The 21,780-nt window shown below is 38.1% G+C and overlaps 1 protein-coding gene across 2 annotated transcripts in view; it reads left to right on the plus strand.

The window, feature by feature from the left end:
* The window catches only part of LOC126458089 (Golgi pH regulator A), a 105,347-nt gene that overhangs the window by 36,810 nt on the left and 46,757 nt on the right, over positions 1 to 21,780 (plus strand). For both annotated transcript variants that reach the window (XR_007585573.1, XM_050094907.1), the window contains exon 5: positions 14,382 to 14,581. Coding sequence is in view for 1 of the 2 variants with exons in the window: in XM_050094907.1 (XP_049950864.1) it covers positions 14,382 to 14,581 (200 nt within the window). In the remaining variant the exon portion in view is untranslated. The remainder of the gene's footprint in view (positions 1 to 14,381; positions 14,582 to 21,780) is intronic.

Genomic DNA, 21,780 nt, shown 5'->3' on the forward strand with positions numbered 1-21,780 from the left:
TATTCACATGAAGTGTTGAGTGCTATTGACAAGGGATTTCAGATAGATTCCGTATTTCTGGATTTCCGGAAGGCTTTTGACACTTTACCACACAAGTGGCTCGTAGTGAAATTGCGTGCTTATGGAATATCGTCTCAGTTATGTGACTGGATTTGTGATTTCCTGTCAGAGAGGTCACAGTTCGTAGTAATTGGCAGAAAGTCATCGAATAAAACAGAAGTGATTTCTGGCGTTCGCCAAGGGATTTTTATAGGCCCTTTCCTGTTCCTTATCTATATAAATGACTTTGGAGACAATCTGAGCAGCCGTCTTCAGTTGTTTGCAGATGACGCTGTCATTTATTGACTAATAAAGTCATCAGAAGATCAAAACAAACTGTGAAATGATTTAGAAAAGATATGTGAATGGTGCGAAAATTGACAGTTGACCCTAAATAACGAAAAGTGTGAGGTCATCCACATGAGTGGTGAAAGAAACTCGTTAAACTTCGGTTACATGATAAATCAGTCTAATCTAAAAGCTGTAAATTAAACTAAATACCTAGGTATTACAATTACGAACAACTTAAATTGGAAGGAACACGTAGAAAATGTTGTGGGGAAGGCTAACCAAAGACTGCGTTTTATTGGCAGGACACTTAGAAAGTGTAACAGACCTACTTAGGAGACTGTCCACACTGTGCTTGTCCGTCCTCTTTTAGAATACTGCTGCGCGGTGTGGGATCCTTACCAGGTAGGACTGATGGAGTACATCGAAAAAGTTCAAAGAAAGGCAGCACGTTTTGTATTATCGCGAAATAAATGGAGAGTGTGTCACAGAAATGATACAGGATTTGGGCTGGAAATCATTAAAAGAAAGGCATTTTTTGTTGCAACGGAATCTTCTCACGAAATTCCAATCACCAACTTTCTCCTCTGAATGCGAAAATATTTTGTTGACACCAACCTACATAGGGAGGAACGGAAAGATATAGGTGTTCATTCTTTCCGCACGCTATACGAAATTGGAATAATAGAGAATTGTGAAGGTGGTTCGATGAACCCTTTGCCAGGCACTTGAATGTGATTTGCAGAGTATCCATGTAGATAGATGTAGATGTAGATGTAGATGATTTTGAAACACATCCCTGTTGGTTTTTGAACACATTTAGAGTTGATATCTGAATGAATCATAAGCTGATTTTTGAATGTATGCATAGTGTATGTGATGTCTCTGCCAGGGGATTCCCCGTCGCATCTAGAAATAAACTTCCCTGCAGACAAAAGGGGATGGGGCCATACGAGCTGAGCGGAGTAAAGCCGAACGGGTGAAAGTCAATGTTTGTTTGTGTGGTTGACTGGGTTTGCAAATGATCAGCATTGTTATAATTACTAATAAAAGCCATAGATTCAGACTACCAGAGTGGAAATAAACAACTAAAAGGTAAGAAAGAGTCTATATCTACATCTACATCTACATGGTTACTCTGCAATTCGCACTTAAGTGCCTGGTAGAGGGTGCATCGAACCATTTTCATACTACTTCTCTACCATTCCACTATCGAATGGCGTGTGGGAAAAAGGAACACCTAAATCTTTACTTTTGAGCTCTGATTTCTCTTATTTTATTATGATGATCATTTCTCCCTACGTAGGTGGGTGTAACAAAATATTTTCGCATTTGAAGAGAAAGTTGGTGATTCAAATTTTGTGAATAGATCTCGCCGCAAAGAAAACCGCCTTTGTTTCAGTGACTGCCACCCCAACTCGCGTATCATATCAGTGACACTCTCACCCCTATTGCACGATAACATGAAATGAGCTGCCCCTCTTTACACTTTTTCGATGTCCTCTGTCAGTCCTACTTGCCCTTGCCGCGCAGCAATATTCCAACAGAGGACGGACAAGCATAATGTAGGCTGTCTCTTTAGTGGGTTTGTCGCATCTTCTAAGTGTTCTGCCAACAAAGCACAGTCTTTGTTTCGCCTTCCTCACAATATTATCTATGTGGTCTTTCCAATCTAAGTTGCTCGTAATTGTAATTCCTAGATATTTAGTTGAATTGACAGCCCTTAGATTTGTGTGATTTAATGTAGATCCAAAATTTATCGGATTTCTTTTAGTAGCCATGTGGATGACCTTGCACTTTTCTTTGTTTAGTGCCAAATGTCACTTTTCGCACCATACAGAAATTCTCTCTAGATCATTTTGTAATTGGAATTGATTGTCTGATGATGATTTTACTAGACGGTAAATTACAGCGTCATCTGCAAACAATCTAAGGGGGCTGCTCAGATTATCACCTAGATGATTTGTGTAAATCAGGACCAGCAGAGGGCCTATGACACTACCTTGCAGAACGCAGATATCACTTTTGTTCTACTCGATTATTTACTGTCTATCACTACTTACTGTGACCTCTCTGAGAGGAAATCATGAAGCCAGTCACACAACTGAGACGATAACTCCATATGCACACTTGTAAGGAACGGTATCAAAACCTTCTGGAAATCTAGGAATACGGAATCGATCTGAGATCCCTTGTCGACTGCACTCATTACTTCATGAGAATAAAGAGCTAGCTGTGTTGCACAAGAACGATATTTTCTGAATCCGTGTTGGTTATGTATCAATTAGTCATTTTCTTCAAGGTGGTTCATAATGTTCGAGAACAGTATATGCTCCAAAATCCTACTGCAAATTGAGGTTAGTGGTATGGGTCTGTAATTCAATGGGTTACTCCTATTTCCTTTCCTGAATATTGGTGTGACCTGTGCTACTTTCCAATCTTTAGGAACAGACCTTTCGTCAAGTGAGCTGTTGTATATGATTGCTAAGAAAGGTGCCATTGTGTCTGCATACTCTGAAAGGAACCATCTGGACCAAAGATTACTTGTTATCTTCTTGGTGTATCCAAGAAAATGAAATTTTGATAGAAAGTTTTTGGTGAGACTGCAACACTAGTAAGGGCCAGATGTACAGTCCCTGGCCAGCAGGCCCTAAGCTCTATTCCGGTAGTAGTGTGGAAAATGTGTTGCGCGAACACGTAATAATGCCTAACCGGAGAATAAGCGCGGGATAACTAAACCGGTGATTGTAGCAGGGTTAGTGAAGTTAACCGGATAATAAGTTTTGACGCAGGCAGGAATAGTTACAGAGTTACTGAAGACAAGATTGTTAGAACGAGGAAGGAGAAGATAGGAAGGTAGAGGGTATGAATGAAATGTGAAACTGTTTCCTAACATAAAGCTTTTTGCTTGTAGTAGGCCTGACAGGCATTTGATAGTGGTTCTTCATGAATTATATTCTGTGGTTTTGTAAAAATGACCATTTGCTCCAAACAGTCTCGTTTATTTGGGGTATATTACAATTGCTGCAATATTAGACAGGCCTATTTCGTTTTATATAGCAGACAGTGACAAAATACACCTAATCAGCTCCAGAAATAACGCCAATCTTGGGTACTATTTGTGTTAACAGCTTTTTCAGTATTAGATGTCGACATTTCATTTTTTCATATAACAAAAGGTTTGACGAACTTCGATGAGGTGATAGATTCTTTCGCAGAAAGGAAAGCACGCCATGTAAAGCCGTAACATGATTAGAGAGAAAAAAACGCTAGGACTCCAAGATTGGAGAAATGTGTACTGTGTCTTACTTGTCTCTTGTCTTTACTGGTTTTGGTTTTATGTATCTTATATTTAATTTTATGTCACACAAAACAGCAAGTTATGAGCTAATAGGCAATAAAGAGAGCAAAATTTCTTAGGAGTTCTTGTTCTTCTGGTTACAAATAATTACAGTATTAATTGCGAATTTTTTTTTTTTTTAAATGAGGGGCAGGATGTCAAATCGGTTGACTGGGAGTAGGTGAGGCACCACAAGACATTTTAATTTCCACTGTCCTGAATATGGTTTGATGGCGTCCATAACAAAATATACGCGTTTGAATTCGACAGAGTGAAATACAGTGACGTGCAATAGATGAAGCTGTTTGAAGTGGCGTGACACTGCACCTTGGCACACTAAAGACCAAATAACATGTCTTGCATTTCCTTGAAGACACATGTTGTATGTATGTAGAGTAGATTTGCTGACCGTGTTATAGTTTTGGGTGGAGATTTTAATTTACCAGATATAGACTGGGAGACTCAAATGTTTATAACAGGTGGTAGGGACAAAGAACCCGTGAATTTTTTTAAAGTGCGTTATCTGAAAACTACCTTGAGCAGTTATACTGAGAACCGACTCATAGCGATAACATATTAGACCTTCTGGTGACAAACAGATCCGAACTATTTGAAACAGTTAACACAAGATAGGAATCAGAAATCATAAAGTGGTTACAGAATCGGTGATTTCAGCCATAAATAGAAATATTAAAAAAGGTAGGAAGATTTTTCTGTTTAGCAAAATTGACAAAAAGCAGATTTCAGAGTACTTGATGGCTCAACACAAAAGTTTTGTCTTATGTGCAGTTAGTGTTGAGGATCAGTGGACAAAGTTCAAAACCATCATACAATATACATTAGATGAGTATGTGCCAAGCAAGATCGTAGGAGATGGAAACGAGCCACGGTGGGACAACTACAGAGTTAGAAAACTGCTGCAGAAGCAGAGGGAACTTCACAGCAAACATAAACATAGCCAAAACCTTGCAGACAAACAAAAAATTACACGAAGCAAAATGTAATGTGAGGAGGGGTATGCAAGAGGTGTTCAATGAATTCGAATGTAAAGTTCTATGTACTGACTTGGCAGAAAATCCTAAGAAATTTTCGTCTGATGTCAAAGCAGTAGGTGGATCAAAACAAAATGTCCAGACACACTGTGACCAAAATGGTACTGAAACAGAGGATGACAGACTAAAGGCCGAAATACTAAATGTCTTTTTCCAAAGCTGTTTCACAGAGGAAGACTACACTGTAGTTCCTTCTCTAACTGTGACCAAAATGGTACTGAAACAGAGGATGACTGACTAAAGGCTGAAATACTAAATGTCTTTTTCCAAAGCTGTTTCACAGAGGAAGACTACACTGTAGTTCCTTCTCTAGATTGTCGCACAGATGACAAAACAGTAGATATCGAAATAGACGACAGAGGGATGGAAAAACAATTAAAATCGCTCAAAAGAGGAAAGGCTGCTGGACCTGATGGGATATCAGTTCGATTTTACACAGAGTACGCGAAGGAACTTGCCCTCCTTCTTGCAGCGGTATACTGTAGGTCTCTAGAAGAGCATAGCATTCCAAAGGATTGGAATAGGGCACAGGGCATCCCCATTTTCAAGAAGGGACGTCGAACAGATGTGCAGAATCAGCAATCATAAAGTGGTTACAGCATCGGTGATTTCAGCCATAAATAGACCTATATCTCTTATGTCGACCAGTTGTAGAATTTTGGAACACGTATTATGTTCGAGTATAATGACTTTTCTGGAGATTAGAAATCTACTCTGTAGGAATCCGCATGGGTTTCGAAAAAGACGATCGTGTCAAACCCAGCTCGCACTATTCGTCCCCGAGACTCAGAGGGCCATAGACACGGTTCCCAGGTAGATGCCGTGTTTCTTGACTTCCGCAAGGCGTTTGATACAGTTTTCCACAGTCATTTAGTGACCAAAGTAAGAGCATATGAACTATCAGACCAATTATGTGATTGGGTTGAAGAGTTCCTAGATAACAGAACGCAGCATGTCATTCTCAATGAAGAGAAGTCTTCCGAAGTAAGAGTGATTTCAGGCATGCTGCAGGGGAGTGTCGTAGGCCCTTTGCTATTCACAGTATATATAAATGACCTTGTGGATAACATCGGAAGTTCACTGAAGCTTTATGTGGATGATGCTGTAGTATATCGAGAGGTTGTAACAATGGAAAATTGTACGGAAATGCAGGAGGATCTGCAATGAATCGATGTGTGGGGCAGGGAATGGCAATTGAATCTCATTGTAGACGAGTGTAACGTGCTGCAAATACATAGAAAGAAAGAGCCTTTATCATTTAGCTACAATATAGCAGGTCAGCAACTGGAAGCAGTTAATTCAATAAATTATATGGCAGTAGGCATTAGGAGTGATTTAAAATGGAATGACCATATAAAATTAATCGTCGGTAAAGCAGATGCCAGACTGAGATTCATTGGAAGAATCCTAAGGAAATGCAGTCCAAAAACAAAGGAAGTAGGTTACAGTACACTTGTTCGCCCACTGCTTGAATACTGCTCAGGGTGTGGGATCCGTACCAGATAGGGTTGATGGAAGAGATAGAGAAGAACCCAAGGAGAGCAGCGCGTTTCGTTACAGAATCATTTAGTAATCGCGAAAGCGTTACGGAGATGATAGATAAACTCCAGTGGAAGACTCTGCAAGGGAGACGCTCAGTAGCTCGGTACGGGCTTTTGTTGAAGTTTCGAGAACATACCTTCAACGAGGAGTCAAGCAGTATATTGCTCCCTCCTAAGTATATCTCGTGAAGAGACCATGAGGATAAAATCAGAGAGATAAAGAGACCACATAGAGGCATACCAACAACCTTTCCTTCCTTGAACAATACGAAACTGGAATAGAAGGGAGAACTGATAGAGGTACTCGAGGTACCCTCCACCACACACCGTCAGGTGGCTTGCAGAGTATGGATGTAGATGTAGATGTAGATGTAGACTCTGCAGAAAGATATGCACTACAAAACGAACATTTTTTGAAAAGTCACTGGAGGAAGGAGGGAGGGGTGTGCCACTATCTAGTATTGCCCCGGTTCGGAAACATCATAGATCCGTGACAGAGGACTCTTGAGTTGTTGTGGGGGGAGGGTAGTCTCCATGTGAGCCATGTTTACGTTTAGTGATTTTGCTGTATCCTCTTCGTTTATTGCTCTCAAGTCAAACAAAAACAAAACAAATTTCTGTGGCCAGTAGCTATCAAGTGAAATAAAATACATTCACATAATTGTGGAAAGCTAAAATAAGTTATTAGTTTCAGGTTTTATTTTATTTCATTTCCACCTTTCTAACAGAACAATGAAGTTATTTTTGCTGGTTTGCTAAAGAAATTTGGCTTTTATTACTCTTTTCCTCTGAGGCAATCCATTTAATTGAAACAAAGTGTTTAATTCCACACTACTGGCTGCTTTCAACTGTTCACTGCATTTCAAGTGCACATTTTCATCTTCTAGCGCGTATGGCATTATGCCATAATAAAGAACCAAACATGAGATAATATAGCACTGGTACTCCAACAGACTTTACACCCGAATGTGCACTTTAAGCCGAATTATGCATTTTAGTATGGTTTACGAAATTCCGATGCTCTTGGACTATCTTCACTTGTGAAGGTGTCATACAGAAACTGTAATTATTCATATTATTACAACATGTGTGACCATACTGTCCATCACTAACCAGTTTTATTAAATCAAGCAATGGAAACTCCAGGTAGGAATATCAACAATGCAGGAAAAGATATATTAAATCAAACGATGGAAAATCCAGGATGAAATGTAACAATATTATGAGTAGGGAAGTCCACCCCCGGTAGCTGAGCGGTGAGTGTGACAGAATGTCAAACTTAAGGGCCTGGGTTCGATTCCTGGCTGGATCAGAGATTTTCTCCGCTCAGGGACTGGGTTTTGCGTTGTCCTAATCATCATCATTTCATCCCCATCGACGTGCAGGTCACCGAAGTGGCATCACACCGAAAGACTTGCATCCGGCGAATGGTCTACCCAGTGGGATGCCCTAGTCACACAACATTTACATTTACATGAAAAGGGAAGTTGCTACTCACCATATAGCAGAGGTGCTGAGTCGCAGATAGGCTCAACAAAAAGACTTTCACACTTAAAGCTTTCGGCCAATGACCTTTGTCAACAATAGATACACATACGCACACACATCTTTTCATAGGTAGCTGTTAATGAGTAATGTATACAGCACCTTATATTAATGATATGTGTTATGTTATTGTCATCCAGCGTTTTTTATGGCGTTATCAGTGGCAACATTATTATTATTATTATTATTATTATTATTATTATTACGCACTGATGTAAAGCGTATTTAAGTTACTTAATGTGGTTAAACTGTAGTTCCTTTGTGTGTACTTGACTTCTCATAAACTAGACACCCCTGTCCCAATTACGTAAAACTTTTACATGTACATGTTATTTAAATTTTCATAAAGTTACCCCTTCCCCTCCCCCCATCAGCTCTTGGCGCATCATTGTTAGTTGCTGACACCAGCTTCTATCGTAGACATCTTTTTCTGTTATTAGGCACCTAATACTAGAAGGGTTAAGAATAATTTTAGAGCTGCGTCATTCGGATATGATAACAGATGTGTACATGTTTTCTGATAGTTAAATTCATTATTAGATTGTTCATAATGATGACATTTTATATTATAAGGTGTATTGGGCATATGCTAGACTCAGATTACTGAAATAAGTTTAATTAAATTGCTTAGTGATGGACTGTGTGTTCACACATGTTGTAATAATATGAAAATAATTTCAGTTTCTGTATGACACCATTACAAGTGAATTTAGCCTTGGTGTCTTAATTGGTTACACTATGTTTAATGCAGGAGTAGGTTTAATAATAAAGAAAAAAATAGGAGTGCTGATAAGTTACTACAAATAGCATAGTGAATGCATTATTGTAGCCAAGATAGACACGAAGCCCATGCCTACCACGGTAGTACAAGTTTATATACCATCTAGCTCCGCAGACAACAAAGAGATTGAAGAAATATATGATGAGATAAAAGAAATTATTGAGATAGTGAAAGGAGACAAAAATTTAATGGTCATGGGTGACTGGAATTTGATTGTAGGAAAAGGAAGAGAAGGAAAAATAGTAGGTGAATATGGAATGGGGATAAGAAATGAAAGAGGAAGTCACCTCATAGAATTTTGCACAGAGCATAACTTAATCATAGCTAACACTTGGTTTAAGAGTCATGCAAGAAGGTTGTATATGTGGAAGAGGCCTGGAGACACTGGAAGGTTTCAGATAGATTATGTAATGGTAAGACAGAGATTTAGGAACCAGGTTTTAAATTGTAAGATATTCCTAGGGGCAGATGTGGATTCTGACCACAATCTATTGGTTATGAAGTGTAGATTAACACTGGGGAAACTGCAAAAAGGTGTGCATTTAAGGAGATTTTATCTGGATAAACTGAAAGAACCAGACGTTTTAGAGAGTTTCAGAGAAAGCATTAGGGAACAATTGACAAGAAAAGGAGAAATAAATGCAGTAGAAGAAGAATGGGTAGCTTTGAGAGATGGAAATAGTGAAGGCAGCAGAGGATCAAGTAGGTAAAAAGACGAGGGCTAGTAGAAATCTTTGGGTAACAGAAGAGATACTAAAATAAATGTCGTGTGACTAGGGCCTCCTGGGAGGTAGACCATTCGCTGGGTGCAAGTCTTTTGATTTGACGCCACTTCGGTGACTTGCGTGTCAATGGGGATGAAATGATGATGATTAGGACAACACAGCACCCAGTCCCTGAGCAGAGAAAGTCTCCGACCCAGCCGGGAATCGAACCCGGGCCCTTAGGAGTGACATTCTATTGCGTTGACCACTAAGCTACTGGGTTGGACCGTGGAGATACTGAATTTAATTGATGAAAGGAGAAAATATAAAAATGTGGTAAATAAAGCAGAGAAAAAGGAATACAAACGTCTCAAAAATGAGAGCGACAGGAAGTACAAAATGGCGAAGCAGGGATGGCTAGAGGATAAATGTAAGGCTGTAGAGGCATATTTCACTAAGGGTAAGATAGATACTGCCTACAGGAAAATTAAAGAGGCCTTTCGAGAAAAGAGAATCACTTGTAAGGATATCAAGAGCTCAGATGGAAAACTAGTTCTAAGCAAAGAAGAGAAAGCAGAAAGGTGGGAGTATATAGAGGGTCTTTACAAGGGTGGAAGAGGACGTAGGTGAAGATGAAATGGGAGATACACTACTGTGCGAAGAATTTGAAAGAGCACTGAAAGACCTAAGTCGAAACAAGACCCCTAGAGAAGACTACATTCCATTAGAACTACTGATAGCCTTGGAAGAGGTAGCCCTGACAGAACTGTACCATCTAGTGAGAAAGATGTATGTGACAGGCGAAATACCTCGGACTTCAAGAAGAATATAATAATTCCAATCCCAAAGAAAACAGGTGTTGACAGGTGTGAAAATTGCCAAACTATGAGTTTAATAAGTTATGGATTAAAATGCTAACTCGAATTCTTTACAGATGAATGGAAAAACTGGTAGAAGCTGACCTCGGGGAAGATCAGTTTGGATTCCGTAGAAATGTTGGAACACGTGAGGCAATATTATCCCTATGACTTATCATAGAACATAGATTAAGGAAAGGCAAACCTAAGTTTCTAGCATTTGTAGACTTAAAGAAAACTTTTGACAATGTTGACTGGAATAATCTCTTTCAAATTCTGAAGGTGGCAGGGGTTAAATACAGGGAGCAAAAGGCTAGCGAAAGGCTATTTACAATTTGTACGGAAACCATTTGGCAGTTACAAGAGTTGAGGGGCACCAAAGGGAAGCAGTGGTTGGGAAGAGATTGAGACAGGGTTGTAGCCTATCCCCGATGTTATTCAATCTATACATTGAGCAGGCAGTAAAGGAAACGAAAGAAAAATTTGGAGTAGGAATTAAAATCCATGGAGGAGAAATAAAAACTTTGAGGTTTGCCAATGACATTGTAATTCTGTCAGAGACAGCAAAGGACCTGGAAGAGCACTTGAACAGAATGGACAGTGTCTTGAAAGGAGGCTATAAGATGAACATCAACAACAGCAAAACGAGGATAATGGAGTGTAATCTAATTTAATCGGGTGATGCTGAGGAAATTAGATTAGGAAATGGGACACTTAAAGTAGTAGATGAGTTTTACTATTTAAGAGCAAAATAACTGATTATGGTCGAAGTAGGGAAGATATAAAATGTAGACTGGCAATGGCAAGAAAAGCGTTTCTGAAGAAGAGAAATTTGTTAACATCGAGTATAGATTTAAGTGTCAGGAAGTCTTTTCTCAAAGTTTTTGTATGGAATGTAGCCATGTATGGATATGAAACGTGGACAAAGATCTGTTGGTAGGGCATATTCTGAGGCATCAAGGGATCACCAATTTAATATTGGAGGGCAGTGTGGAGGGTAAAAATCTTAGAGGGAGACCAAGAGATGAATACACTAAGCGGATTCAGAAGGATGTAGGGTGCAGTAGTTAGTTGGAAATGAAGAAGCTTGCACAGGATAGAGTAGTACAGAGTGCTGCATCAAACCAGTCTCTGTACTGAAGAGCCCAGCAACAATAACAACAACATGTTTATCCCCAAACTTCTGATATGGACTTGACATTGGAATTGTTTCGATTATTGTTTGGTCTTTATGCTCTTTGTTTTTAACAGTATTGCTTCCTATAATGTTTCACCATTTCGTGTCTCTGTATAGGTTTTTGTATGCCAGTGATCTCACCAAATTGTTGGTTTGTTTTGTGACACTGTAATTTCAGTGGATTTTTTAGTAGAATCATGTGAATACGATATTACATAATACTGTATGCAGTTCCTCATTTTGTTACGCTGTTTGTACCCTAGAACCTCTGATTGGTACTGATATGGATTTGACATTGGAATTGTTTTGCTGCTGTCAGTCTGAATTATCCATGTGACATTGTAGTATCAGGTGACTTTCCAATAACATCATGTGACTGTTGTATTACATATTATTTGTACATGTCTATGTATATTTATCTAAAAACAAAGATGATGTGACTTACCAAATGAAAGTGCTGGCAGGTCGACAGACACACAAACAAACACAAACATACACACAAAATTCAAGCTTTCGCAACAAACTGTTGCCTCATCAGGAAAGAGGGCAAGATGAGGCAACAGTTTGTTGCGAAAGCTTGAATTTTGTGTGTATGTTTGTGTTTGTTTGTGTGTCTGTCGACCTGCCAGCACTTTCATTTGGTAAGTCACATCATCTTTGTTTTTAGATATATATTTCCTACGTGGAATGTTTCCCTCTATTATAACCATGTCTATGTATATTTTTATGCATGATGGTTCTGACCAAATGGTTGGTTTGTTTTTATCATGTGACATTACGTCATGCAACATTATAATAGTGTCATGTGACTATTATGTTATATAATATTGTATTGAAAAGAAGTGAAAAAGAAAATAGGAAAAAATAATAAAAAGGAAAAAAGAACAAAAAAGAAGAAGAAAAGAAAAATTGTACTGAGGGGAAAAATATATTTTAATTAATTTGAATCTTCTTTTATTGTAGCTCTTTTATTGTAATTTAAGTGCATGTGTACCTCTCTGTGACTGTGCTATAGCGTATTTTGGAACTTGTTCTTTGACTTTGGCTTGTAGCTTATTTGATCAACAGTTGTGTGTTAACCTGTTGCTGTTGCATGTTTTCATGTTTTCAATGTTTTCTGCTTGCTTAAGCTGGTATTAGGGCATTAAGTATCATTTTATGACATTTTCAAGTCAGCAATGGTGTATACTTTTCTGATGAAATAGCATGTATGACATATGAAGTTGTCACATAGATATTTTTCATAAGTACATTTGATTTTTCTGACTAATAATTCTCATGAAAATGTAATTTGTGTTGATATTCACAGTTTTCACTTTGTTTCTATTTTCGTGCTGGCACTGTGAAGATAGTCTGGTGGTGAATAAATATATTGTAAGACGTCACAGTTTACATCACACATTTCTCCAACTTCGTTGACAGTAGCCTGAAAATTTTTTTAGTAAATGTTAAGAAGAGCAGAAAAGAGTGGTTAATAAAAAGTGGGAGGAGGAATTCGTTTTTGCTGAGAGAAACAGTAAATGGGTCAAATGACATTCCCACAGTTAAAGACAAGTCATCTTAAATGCCATGATACTAATCATTGCAATTTCAGTAAAGGCTTGCCTCTAAAATAAGACAAGGTACTAGCGGAACTAAAGCTGTGAGGATGGATTGTGAGCTGTGCTTGGGCGGCTCAGTCGGTAGCGCACTTGTCTGTGAAAAGCAAAGTTTCTGAGTTTGAGTCCTGGTCCAGCACACAGTTTTAATCTGCCAGGCAGTCTGTAGGCTTTCCTGTTGGTTCTCAGTTAAGACAATCTGAATCTGCATCATTGAAGGAAAACTTCAAGGTCACAGTAAAGTTATGTCCCTGTTTACAAAAGAAGCAGAAAAGCCTTGGCTTTTAGTATGGCAAAAGCAGAGAAACCTCACACAATGGGGGAGTTTATAAAGAAGAAAATGGCACAAGTTGTTTCTATTTAGATCCCAAAAATAAGATTAATTTTGTAAAAACTAAACGGTTAATCAAATGCCCACTGCTAAACATACAGTAGAGATGTGAGTTTCTGTTATCATTTGTAATATTGTATGCAATTTCCAAAAAATATTAGTGAGTGTTCAGCAGTGAGCCAGGCTTTGAATAAGTCTACAGATATTGAAGATCTATTGTAACTTGCCATACTTGCAAGATATCTGTCATATTTATTGGAGGTGATACAATAGCTCTTAGACCTGTTTACTCTGAAGGCTATTACATGACTTGTGTCTTCAAAGAAACTTTGGATGGCGTTTTAGTGAAATTGATTAAATGTGCTTATTTTGGGTTCTATCACTTCATTTATGCTGAGTGTTTTATGTTTCATTTTGCTGAACACCATTTTAATAACTGTTGGTTACTATATGATATTGTGATTTTATTTAGAGAACCATCACAGCATGTTAAAATAATTCATCACTATTTTTCATATAGTAGTCAAGCACTGCGAAGGCTGCTTCAGTTTTTGTTTTTGTACATTATTTGTGTACATTTGAAATATGTATCTTTCACACAACTTTTTTGAAATGGTTACAAATGGAACAATTTCATGTAGAAGAGATTTAATGAAAATTGTGTAGAACTTTGTGTTAAATCTTTGAGTCTTTGACAAGAGAGGGTAAGTATTAGCAACTTGCAGATTTGACTTTGTTATAAATGATGCACCATTTTGTCACAGATACTTTGTTCTTTATCCATCTTCCATAACCTTGTATTTTTCTTTTGTGATTTTGTTACACAGTTTAAAAATGAATGAGAAACTGATTTACTTCCAGGTTCTTCTCCCAGTTGACTCACATTGCTCCAACTTAAATTTTCTTTCAAGTTCATATGGTGTTTACTTTGTGGCCAATCATTGTAGTGCCCCACTTTGGTGTGGCATGTGGAAGTAAAGGCTTTTTTAGTTTTAATTGAGTACCTGTTATTAATACCATTTATACTAATTTCTTGTCACAACAATAAAAGTTTCAACCTTTGGTAATAATATCAGACTTGCTATGAATTACTTGTTAAACTTGAAATTATCTTTTACTTATATGAAGGCCAGTTGATCCAAAGAATGTCCAGGCTGTGGAGAAACGACTGATGCAAACAATGGATATGATACTAGTCAAGAAGAAGAGAATAGCTCTTGTTAAGAGGGGTACACTAGCAAGTAGTGCAAGAATGGGATCAGGAAACACCAGCATCTGGAGTATGTTTAGGACTGTAACTAAGACCATCAGCAGTAATAGTACAGAAAGTATCCTTTTGATACAGTACTTTTCCCTGCTGTTTGCACTTGCATCTATTTGGGGAGGTTGTGCTTTACGTGCAATCTGATGTATTTAGTGCCTAAAATTATTGAATGTATTACTTATTTCAGTTGTAAAGAGCACTGTGCATAATAATTTTAGTGGTATGTTTCAATGTTTTTTGCAGTTATTTTTATCTCAATTTTACAATTTTTTATGAGCACCACATAGAGTTAAATTGGGGAATGGTTGATTTATTAATGGTTGTTGTTGTTTGTGTGTGTGTGTGTGTGTGTGTGTGTGTGTGTGTGTGTGTGTGTGTGGAGGAGGAGGAGGAATAGGAGGAGGAGGAGGAGGAGTAGGAGGGGGGGAAGTAGGTTGTAAAATTGGGAGACGGGGCTCTAGGGCAGTGGGCAGACTCAAGTGGACGTGGGATTGCATGGTTGTACAGATACATGAAAAGACTTGTGCAGGATGGATTGCCATGGAGAGCTGCATCTCAAGCTATCTTCATACTGAGCCCTGCAACAACAACTAACATAGAACGCTCCAGGTTAGGCAACATAATTTGATAAAAATGGAGGATAGCAAAGTTAATTCACTGTTATTCAAACTGTCAAATTAAAGACTAGAATTTCAACTCAGGTTTCATAGGATGTCTTTTGTACTGTTTTATGTGACAGATGTACACATATATAAACAAAAGCAGAATCATTATTGGCAATGTCATATGTGTTAATGACTTCAACAAGTGAATTTTCATATTCTAGTTTCTTACAAAAATGCAGTCATCCACATGAGCACCACCTCATTAGATAGTCCCCTAATCATCACACAAAATCTGAAGATTGAAAAAATTCTCCTGTATAATGAAAAACACAAAACAAATAAACTCTTGGTGGTTGCACTGTTTTCATAATTTATTTTGGACTCTAATTAATATGTTAATTGCTAGCCAGATCATAAGTGAAATGTTTAAAATGCTTAAGTTGTGCAGTGAACGGTGTCTTGGAGAGGAGGGGACGGAATGAACTATTTTGAACATGAATATTGAATGTGAATGTGAATTAAATGTAGGTATGACTTTTGACTTATAACCCTATGAACAGAAATAGTATAGTTTTTGTTCTACGAGAAAATAATGGTGGCAAATGCCACTTCATTTTGTGTAAAATCTGTTAATAATATTTGTAAACCCAGCACCGTATAATATTTCAGAACACATACATAAGATATGCCTGTATCAAAATGAGATTCCAGGCAAGAGACAATGAAATTGTCTAACATTTGCTTTTGTTTATCATCCGGTTACTGACAGTTGATGGAAGCAAAACTGTGTTTATATTCTGCAAGCCCCCACACTGTTCATGGCAGAGGGTGGCTTCTATGGCTGCTAGTCATTCCCTTTCTTGTTCCCCTCAAAAGTGAAGATAAGGGAAAATTGGTGTCTATGTTCTTTCATAAGAGCTGTGATTTCTCTTATATTGTCTTCATGATCCTTACACAAAATTTATATAGATGACAGTAGGATCATTCTGCAGCCTGTCTTGAAACCTATTCTCTAAACTTTGTCAATAGTGTTTCATAAAAAGCAAGCCTCTGGTACAACAGGGATTCACATTTGAGTTCATGCAGCATTTCTGTAGCACTCACAAGCTGACTGAAATTAATGATGACAGAAGTAGCAGCACGCCACTTAATTGGTTTGAGGTTTTTCTTTAATCCAACCTTGTGGGGATCCTAAACACTCAAGCAGTACTCATGAATGGGTCGCACAAATGTTCTGTACATGGTCTCCTGTGTAGGTGAGTTACACTTTTCTAAAATTCTCCCAGTAAACCAAAGTCGGCCATTTGCCTTTCCTACAACTGATCTTACATACTCTTCCCATTTCATGTCACTTTGCAATGTTAAGCCTAGATTTTTAATCAAAACATTATTTGATTATTTTTTGCATTCACCTGCATTAATATACATTGTTCCACATTTAGAGCAAGCTTCCATTCATCACATCAACTAGAAATTATGTCCAAATTATCTTGTATTCTCCTATAGTTACTCAAAGACAACACTCTTTTGTACATTATAGCACCTTCAGCAAATGGTCGCAGATTGCTGCCCACCCTGTCTGTTAAATCATTTCTGTGTATAGCAACAGTGATCCTATCACATTTCCCTGGGGCACTCACAAAGGTACCTCTATCTGTGACAACCACTCATAATCCAGGATGACATTCTTGGTTTTGTTACTTAAAACATATTTGAGTTGGTTTCCAGGCACCAAGGCCTCTGTTTCCTTTTTATTCCTGGATCTTCAGTAAGAGATGATCTGTACTTCATTCTTTGTCATTCAGATTGATGTGACCACACTGGAAGCATTGCATCATTGTTATGTGACAGTGCATTGTTGCTGTAAACGTCCAAAAACTTGGAATGGAATGCTGCAGGATTGTTTCCCTTCAAATGCATGAACAAATGACCATACATTATTCCACTTTATCAATGGGCCATGCCATTTTTTGTGACTCTGCAGGTGGTGGGCTAGGTACGGTGGCGCAGGGATTTCAATATGCAACAGAACTGCAGATATATCTGCAAACAAATAAAATATTATTATGTACACAGTTCCACACAATTCCATAGCACCCGCCACTAAGCAACTGCTTGAGAAGAAAGCAAATTTTCTACAAATATTTACAAGCAGCATACGTGAGAGAGTGATTCTAACACTAAACCAAAAGCACGCCATGCCCAGGTAATAGTTGGCAAAAGTTCACGCAAGAGAACTTGAATTGGATGATGGCGGCTCGCAGTGCTAGCTACCACCCATATACAGCTGTGTTGTTGACATGGCAAGCTACTGCCTACATTGTTGAAACAAAGGACTATGCCTTCCTGTGCTATATTACATTTATGAAGATTAAACTGCATATCTTACATCTCCATACAGTGAATAAATTAATTTCTTTGAAGTAATTTTTTGCTATAAAATATATTAAGAAACAGAAATTGATAAAATGCTATTAAAATAGCTAAATAGTTAATTAAATTAATTGTAAATATTCATGAATATTGTTAACTTGTTCTCACAGTATCACTATTCAAAATAAAATAAAAGAAGAGAGAGTGAGAAAGAGAGAAAGCAAAATATATAAAATACAAGTTATCTGAGGAAGGATGGTCAGTATTCAGGGATATGACAGGAACAATCATTTGAAGCAAAAAATTCTAGTAAACATGGGCTCAAGAATGTGTACCCGAAGAGCTATGAACACTTCTTTATCTTCGATACTGTCATAAAAGTCTTTTCTACTGCAAGCTCTTTGCTTTCCATATTTTGGGGAGGAGGTAGTATGGACAAAAAAATGAAAAGAAAAAAAAAATCACGTTGTAAAGTGGGCTGCAAAATGTATAACTTAAGAGTTATGAGCATTTTTTCAGTGAAAGAAATGTGTTTCACAGTAGCAAAGATGAACAGGTACTCAAAGCTCTTAAGGTTTGCATTGTAGTTATTTCTAGAAAATTTTTTCTTGTTTGGTACATAATACCACATCTCAGAATATGGACAGCAAAGAGCTTGCAGTAGAAGAGATGTGTTTCACAATATTAAAGGTGAAGAAGTCCTCGTAGCTCTTAAGGAATGCATTTTGGAGCCCATGTTTACTAGACTTGCTTTGCTTCAAATGTTCATTCCTGTCTTATTCCTGAATGTTGGCCATTCCTCCTGGGACAACCTGTATATAATAAAAAATGTGTACTCTGTAAAAACATAATGTAAATAAATGAGTATATTAAGAATAACTTTCTCTGTATGCATTTCATTTGATGTAGGTAAAGTTTCTGAAAGAGTCAAAAGTATGTGGAGTACATTAGCTAAATCTTCATGTGGCCAAGCTACCTTCATTTATTTTATAAACACAAATGCATTCACATATTCGAATATTTGTATCCCTTGTTATATGCATCCAGTATAGTTTCATGTGTAAATTGTTATTTTTTATTTATGCAAATATCATATATAAAATGCAATAATGACTATAATATTATCCTCAGATGGCATACAGTATCTTAAGTTTATTCATTATACTCACTACAGCAAGCAAATTAAGACAACATTTCTTTTCTCCTTACAAATACAGGGCTATTACAAATGATTGAAGCGATTTCATAAATTCACTGTAGCTCCATTCATTGACATATGGTCACGATACACCACAGATACGTAGAAAAACTCATAAAGTTTTGTTCAAGGAAGCCGCACTTCAGGTTTCTGCCGCCAGAGCGCTCGAGAGTGCAGTGAGACAAAATGGCGACAGAAGCCGAGAAAGCGTATGTCGTGCTTGAAATGCACTCACATCAGTCAGTCATAACAGTGCAATGACACTTCAGGACGAAGTTCAACAAAGATCCACCAACTGCTAACTCCATTCGGCGATGGTATGCGCCTCTGTAAGGGGAAATCAACGGGTCGGCCTGCAGTGAGCGAAGAAACGGTTGAACGCGTGCGGGCAAGTTTCACGCGTAGCCCGTGGAAGTTGACGAATAAAGCAAGCAGGGAGCTAAACGTACCACAGCCGACGGTTTGGAAAATCTTACGGAAAAGGCTAAAGCAGAAGCCTTACCATTTACAATTGCTACAATCCCTGACACCCGATGACAAAGTCAAACGCTTTGAATTTTCGGCGCGGTTGCAACAGCTCATGGAAGAGGATGCGTTCGGTGCGAAACTTGTTTTCAGTGATGGAGCAACATTTTTTCTTAATGGTGAAGTGAACAGACACAATGTGCGAATCTGGGCGGTAGAGAATCCTCACGCATTCGTGCAGCAAATTCGCAATTCACCAAAAGTTAACGTGTTTTGTGCAATCTCACGGTTTAAAGTTTACGGCCCCTTTTTCTTCTGCGAAAAAAACGTTACAGGACACGTGTATCTGGCCATGCTGGAAAATTGGCTCATGCCACAACTGGAGACCGACAACGCCGACTTCATCTTTCAACAGGATGGTGCTCCACCGCACTTCCATCATGATGTTCGACATTTCTTAAACAGGAGATTGGAAAACCGATGGATCGGTCGTGGTGGAGATCATGATCAGCAATTCATGTCATGGCCTCCACGCTCTCCCGACTTAACCCCATTCGATTTCTTTCTGTGGGGTTATGTGAAAGATTCAGTGTTTAAACCTCCTCTACCAAGAAACGTGCCAGAACTGCGAGCTCGCATCAACGATGCTTTCGAACTCATTGATGGGGACATGCTGCGCCGAGTGTGGGAGGAACTTGATTATTGGCTTGATGTCTGCCAAATCACTAAAGGAGCACATATCGAACATTTGTGAATGCCTAAAAAAACTTTTTGAGTTTTTGTATGTGTGTGCAAAGCATTGTGAAAATATCTCAAATAATAAAGTTATTGTAGAGCTGTGAAATTGCTTCAATCATTTGTAATAACCCTGTATCATATTCTTTAAGTGTGCAAGTGTATGCCTCATATCCTTCAAACATTATCAACAGTTTTAAGCTATCATTCAAACTTATCAAGTAAGGAAATAGATTCTCTTAACCTCAAGTCTCTGTTGTGAATAGGCAAGAAACTCTCGTGTTCTCTACACTTGTACCTTATATCAACAACATGACCCTTGAATATGTATATGCTACAAAAAAGATTGTAAATCAAAAATTAACTAAGTGACACATGCTAACAAACTACTGGCAAGCAAACATAAATATATTGAAAGGGGAACATATATATTACACACATTGCACAGCATTATACCCATATAGTTTGCTTTTTATTTATTTATTTATTTTTTTGACATTCCAATATCCTTAGCACTTGTACATTCCACTTGAAAGAAATAAACAAAGAAAAACTTCTCTAATTTTTGTTATTTCTAGTAATGGTGCTCTCTGTCACTGTACATGTAAATTTTTCAGTGTTATGAATGCTGAGGAGGGCTATTGGACCTTATAATTGAAGGGCATTGTGGTTCAGCTGACCTTGTATGTAGACTGCCAACCTTGCTCATACATATTCTTGAACATCACCTCATTCGAGTAGCATTGCCCACTTATTGGTCCTCTCCCCGTACTGCTGTGATGTCAGGTATAAGGAATGTGGCAGATGCTCAGCTAGAGTTCAGACCCACACTCTGACGTTGCATGAAAAAAACACCATGCACATGTTAGAACATTTATCATAGCTGCCATGTTCACAAGCATGCAATGAAACTGCTCTGCTCCTTACCTGCTCTGTGGAATAATGACAAATATACATCACACAAGCATAATATCTCTTGTCACAGTCATTCATGTTTTATTATTCAATATGATATTGCCCTTGGAAGTGCACAATATACGAAACAAGAAGTTGCACTGTCACTCCAGCTGAAGCACAAGGTCTATTACAACTTAACTCACTGCAGGCAAATACTGGCAGTCCCTTGCCACCCATATATTGCATACTTTATTCGTTCAAATAATTTACTTTTGCATATATGTTTACATCTCACTAATTTCGTTAGTATCCTCATCTGTACTTCTCATACCATTGTCCTCCTTTAAATCCTGATGTTGCAGTACCAGAACCGATTCTTAGAAAATCATCTTTCTGTTCTTTTTTTCATATCTGTAGGTACCATTTCTCAATAAATTCATTAAGGTTTTGCTCTTCCAAGAATTTCTTGTAAAACTCACCCAGACCAAGGAAAGCTTCTCGCAGTGTCATGCCGGAAATTTTTTTACAGCAGGCAACTTTGATGGATGTGTTTCACTTCCTCTTGGTGAGATTATATGTCTTAAAAATTTGATTTGTTTCTTTGTAAAATCTGATTTATATAAGTTCAATGTCACCTTCCTAGATGTTGACCTTCACCTCAGAGATGGCTACGTCAGTACCTCCGCCCATATCAAACATACTAACCACCAGCAATACCTCCACTTCAACAGCTGCCACCCATTCCATACCAAGAAGTCCATTCCATACATCCTAGCCACCCGTGGTCGTCGCATCTGCAGTGATGAGCAGTCCCTCTCAAAATATACCGAGGGTCTCACTGAAGCCTTCACTGACTGTAATTATCCTCCCATCCTTGTACAAAAACAAATGTCCCGTGCCTTATCTTTCCAGTCTCCCACCACCTCCCAAAGTCCCACAATCCAGCCACAGAGGAACATTCCCCTCGTAACTCAGTACCATCCGAGACTG

The sequence above is a fragment of the Schistocerca serialis genome, chromosome 2 (genome assembly GCF_023864345.2).
Source record: "Schistocerca serialis cubense isolate TAMUIC-IGC-003099 chromosome 2, iqSchSeri2.2, whole genome shotgun sequence".
In the NCBI taxonomy this organism is placed as follows: domain Eukaryota; kingdom Metazoa; phylum Arthropoda; class Insecta; order Orthoptera; family Acrididae; genus Schistocerca; species Schistocerca serialis.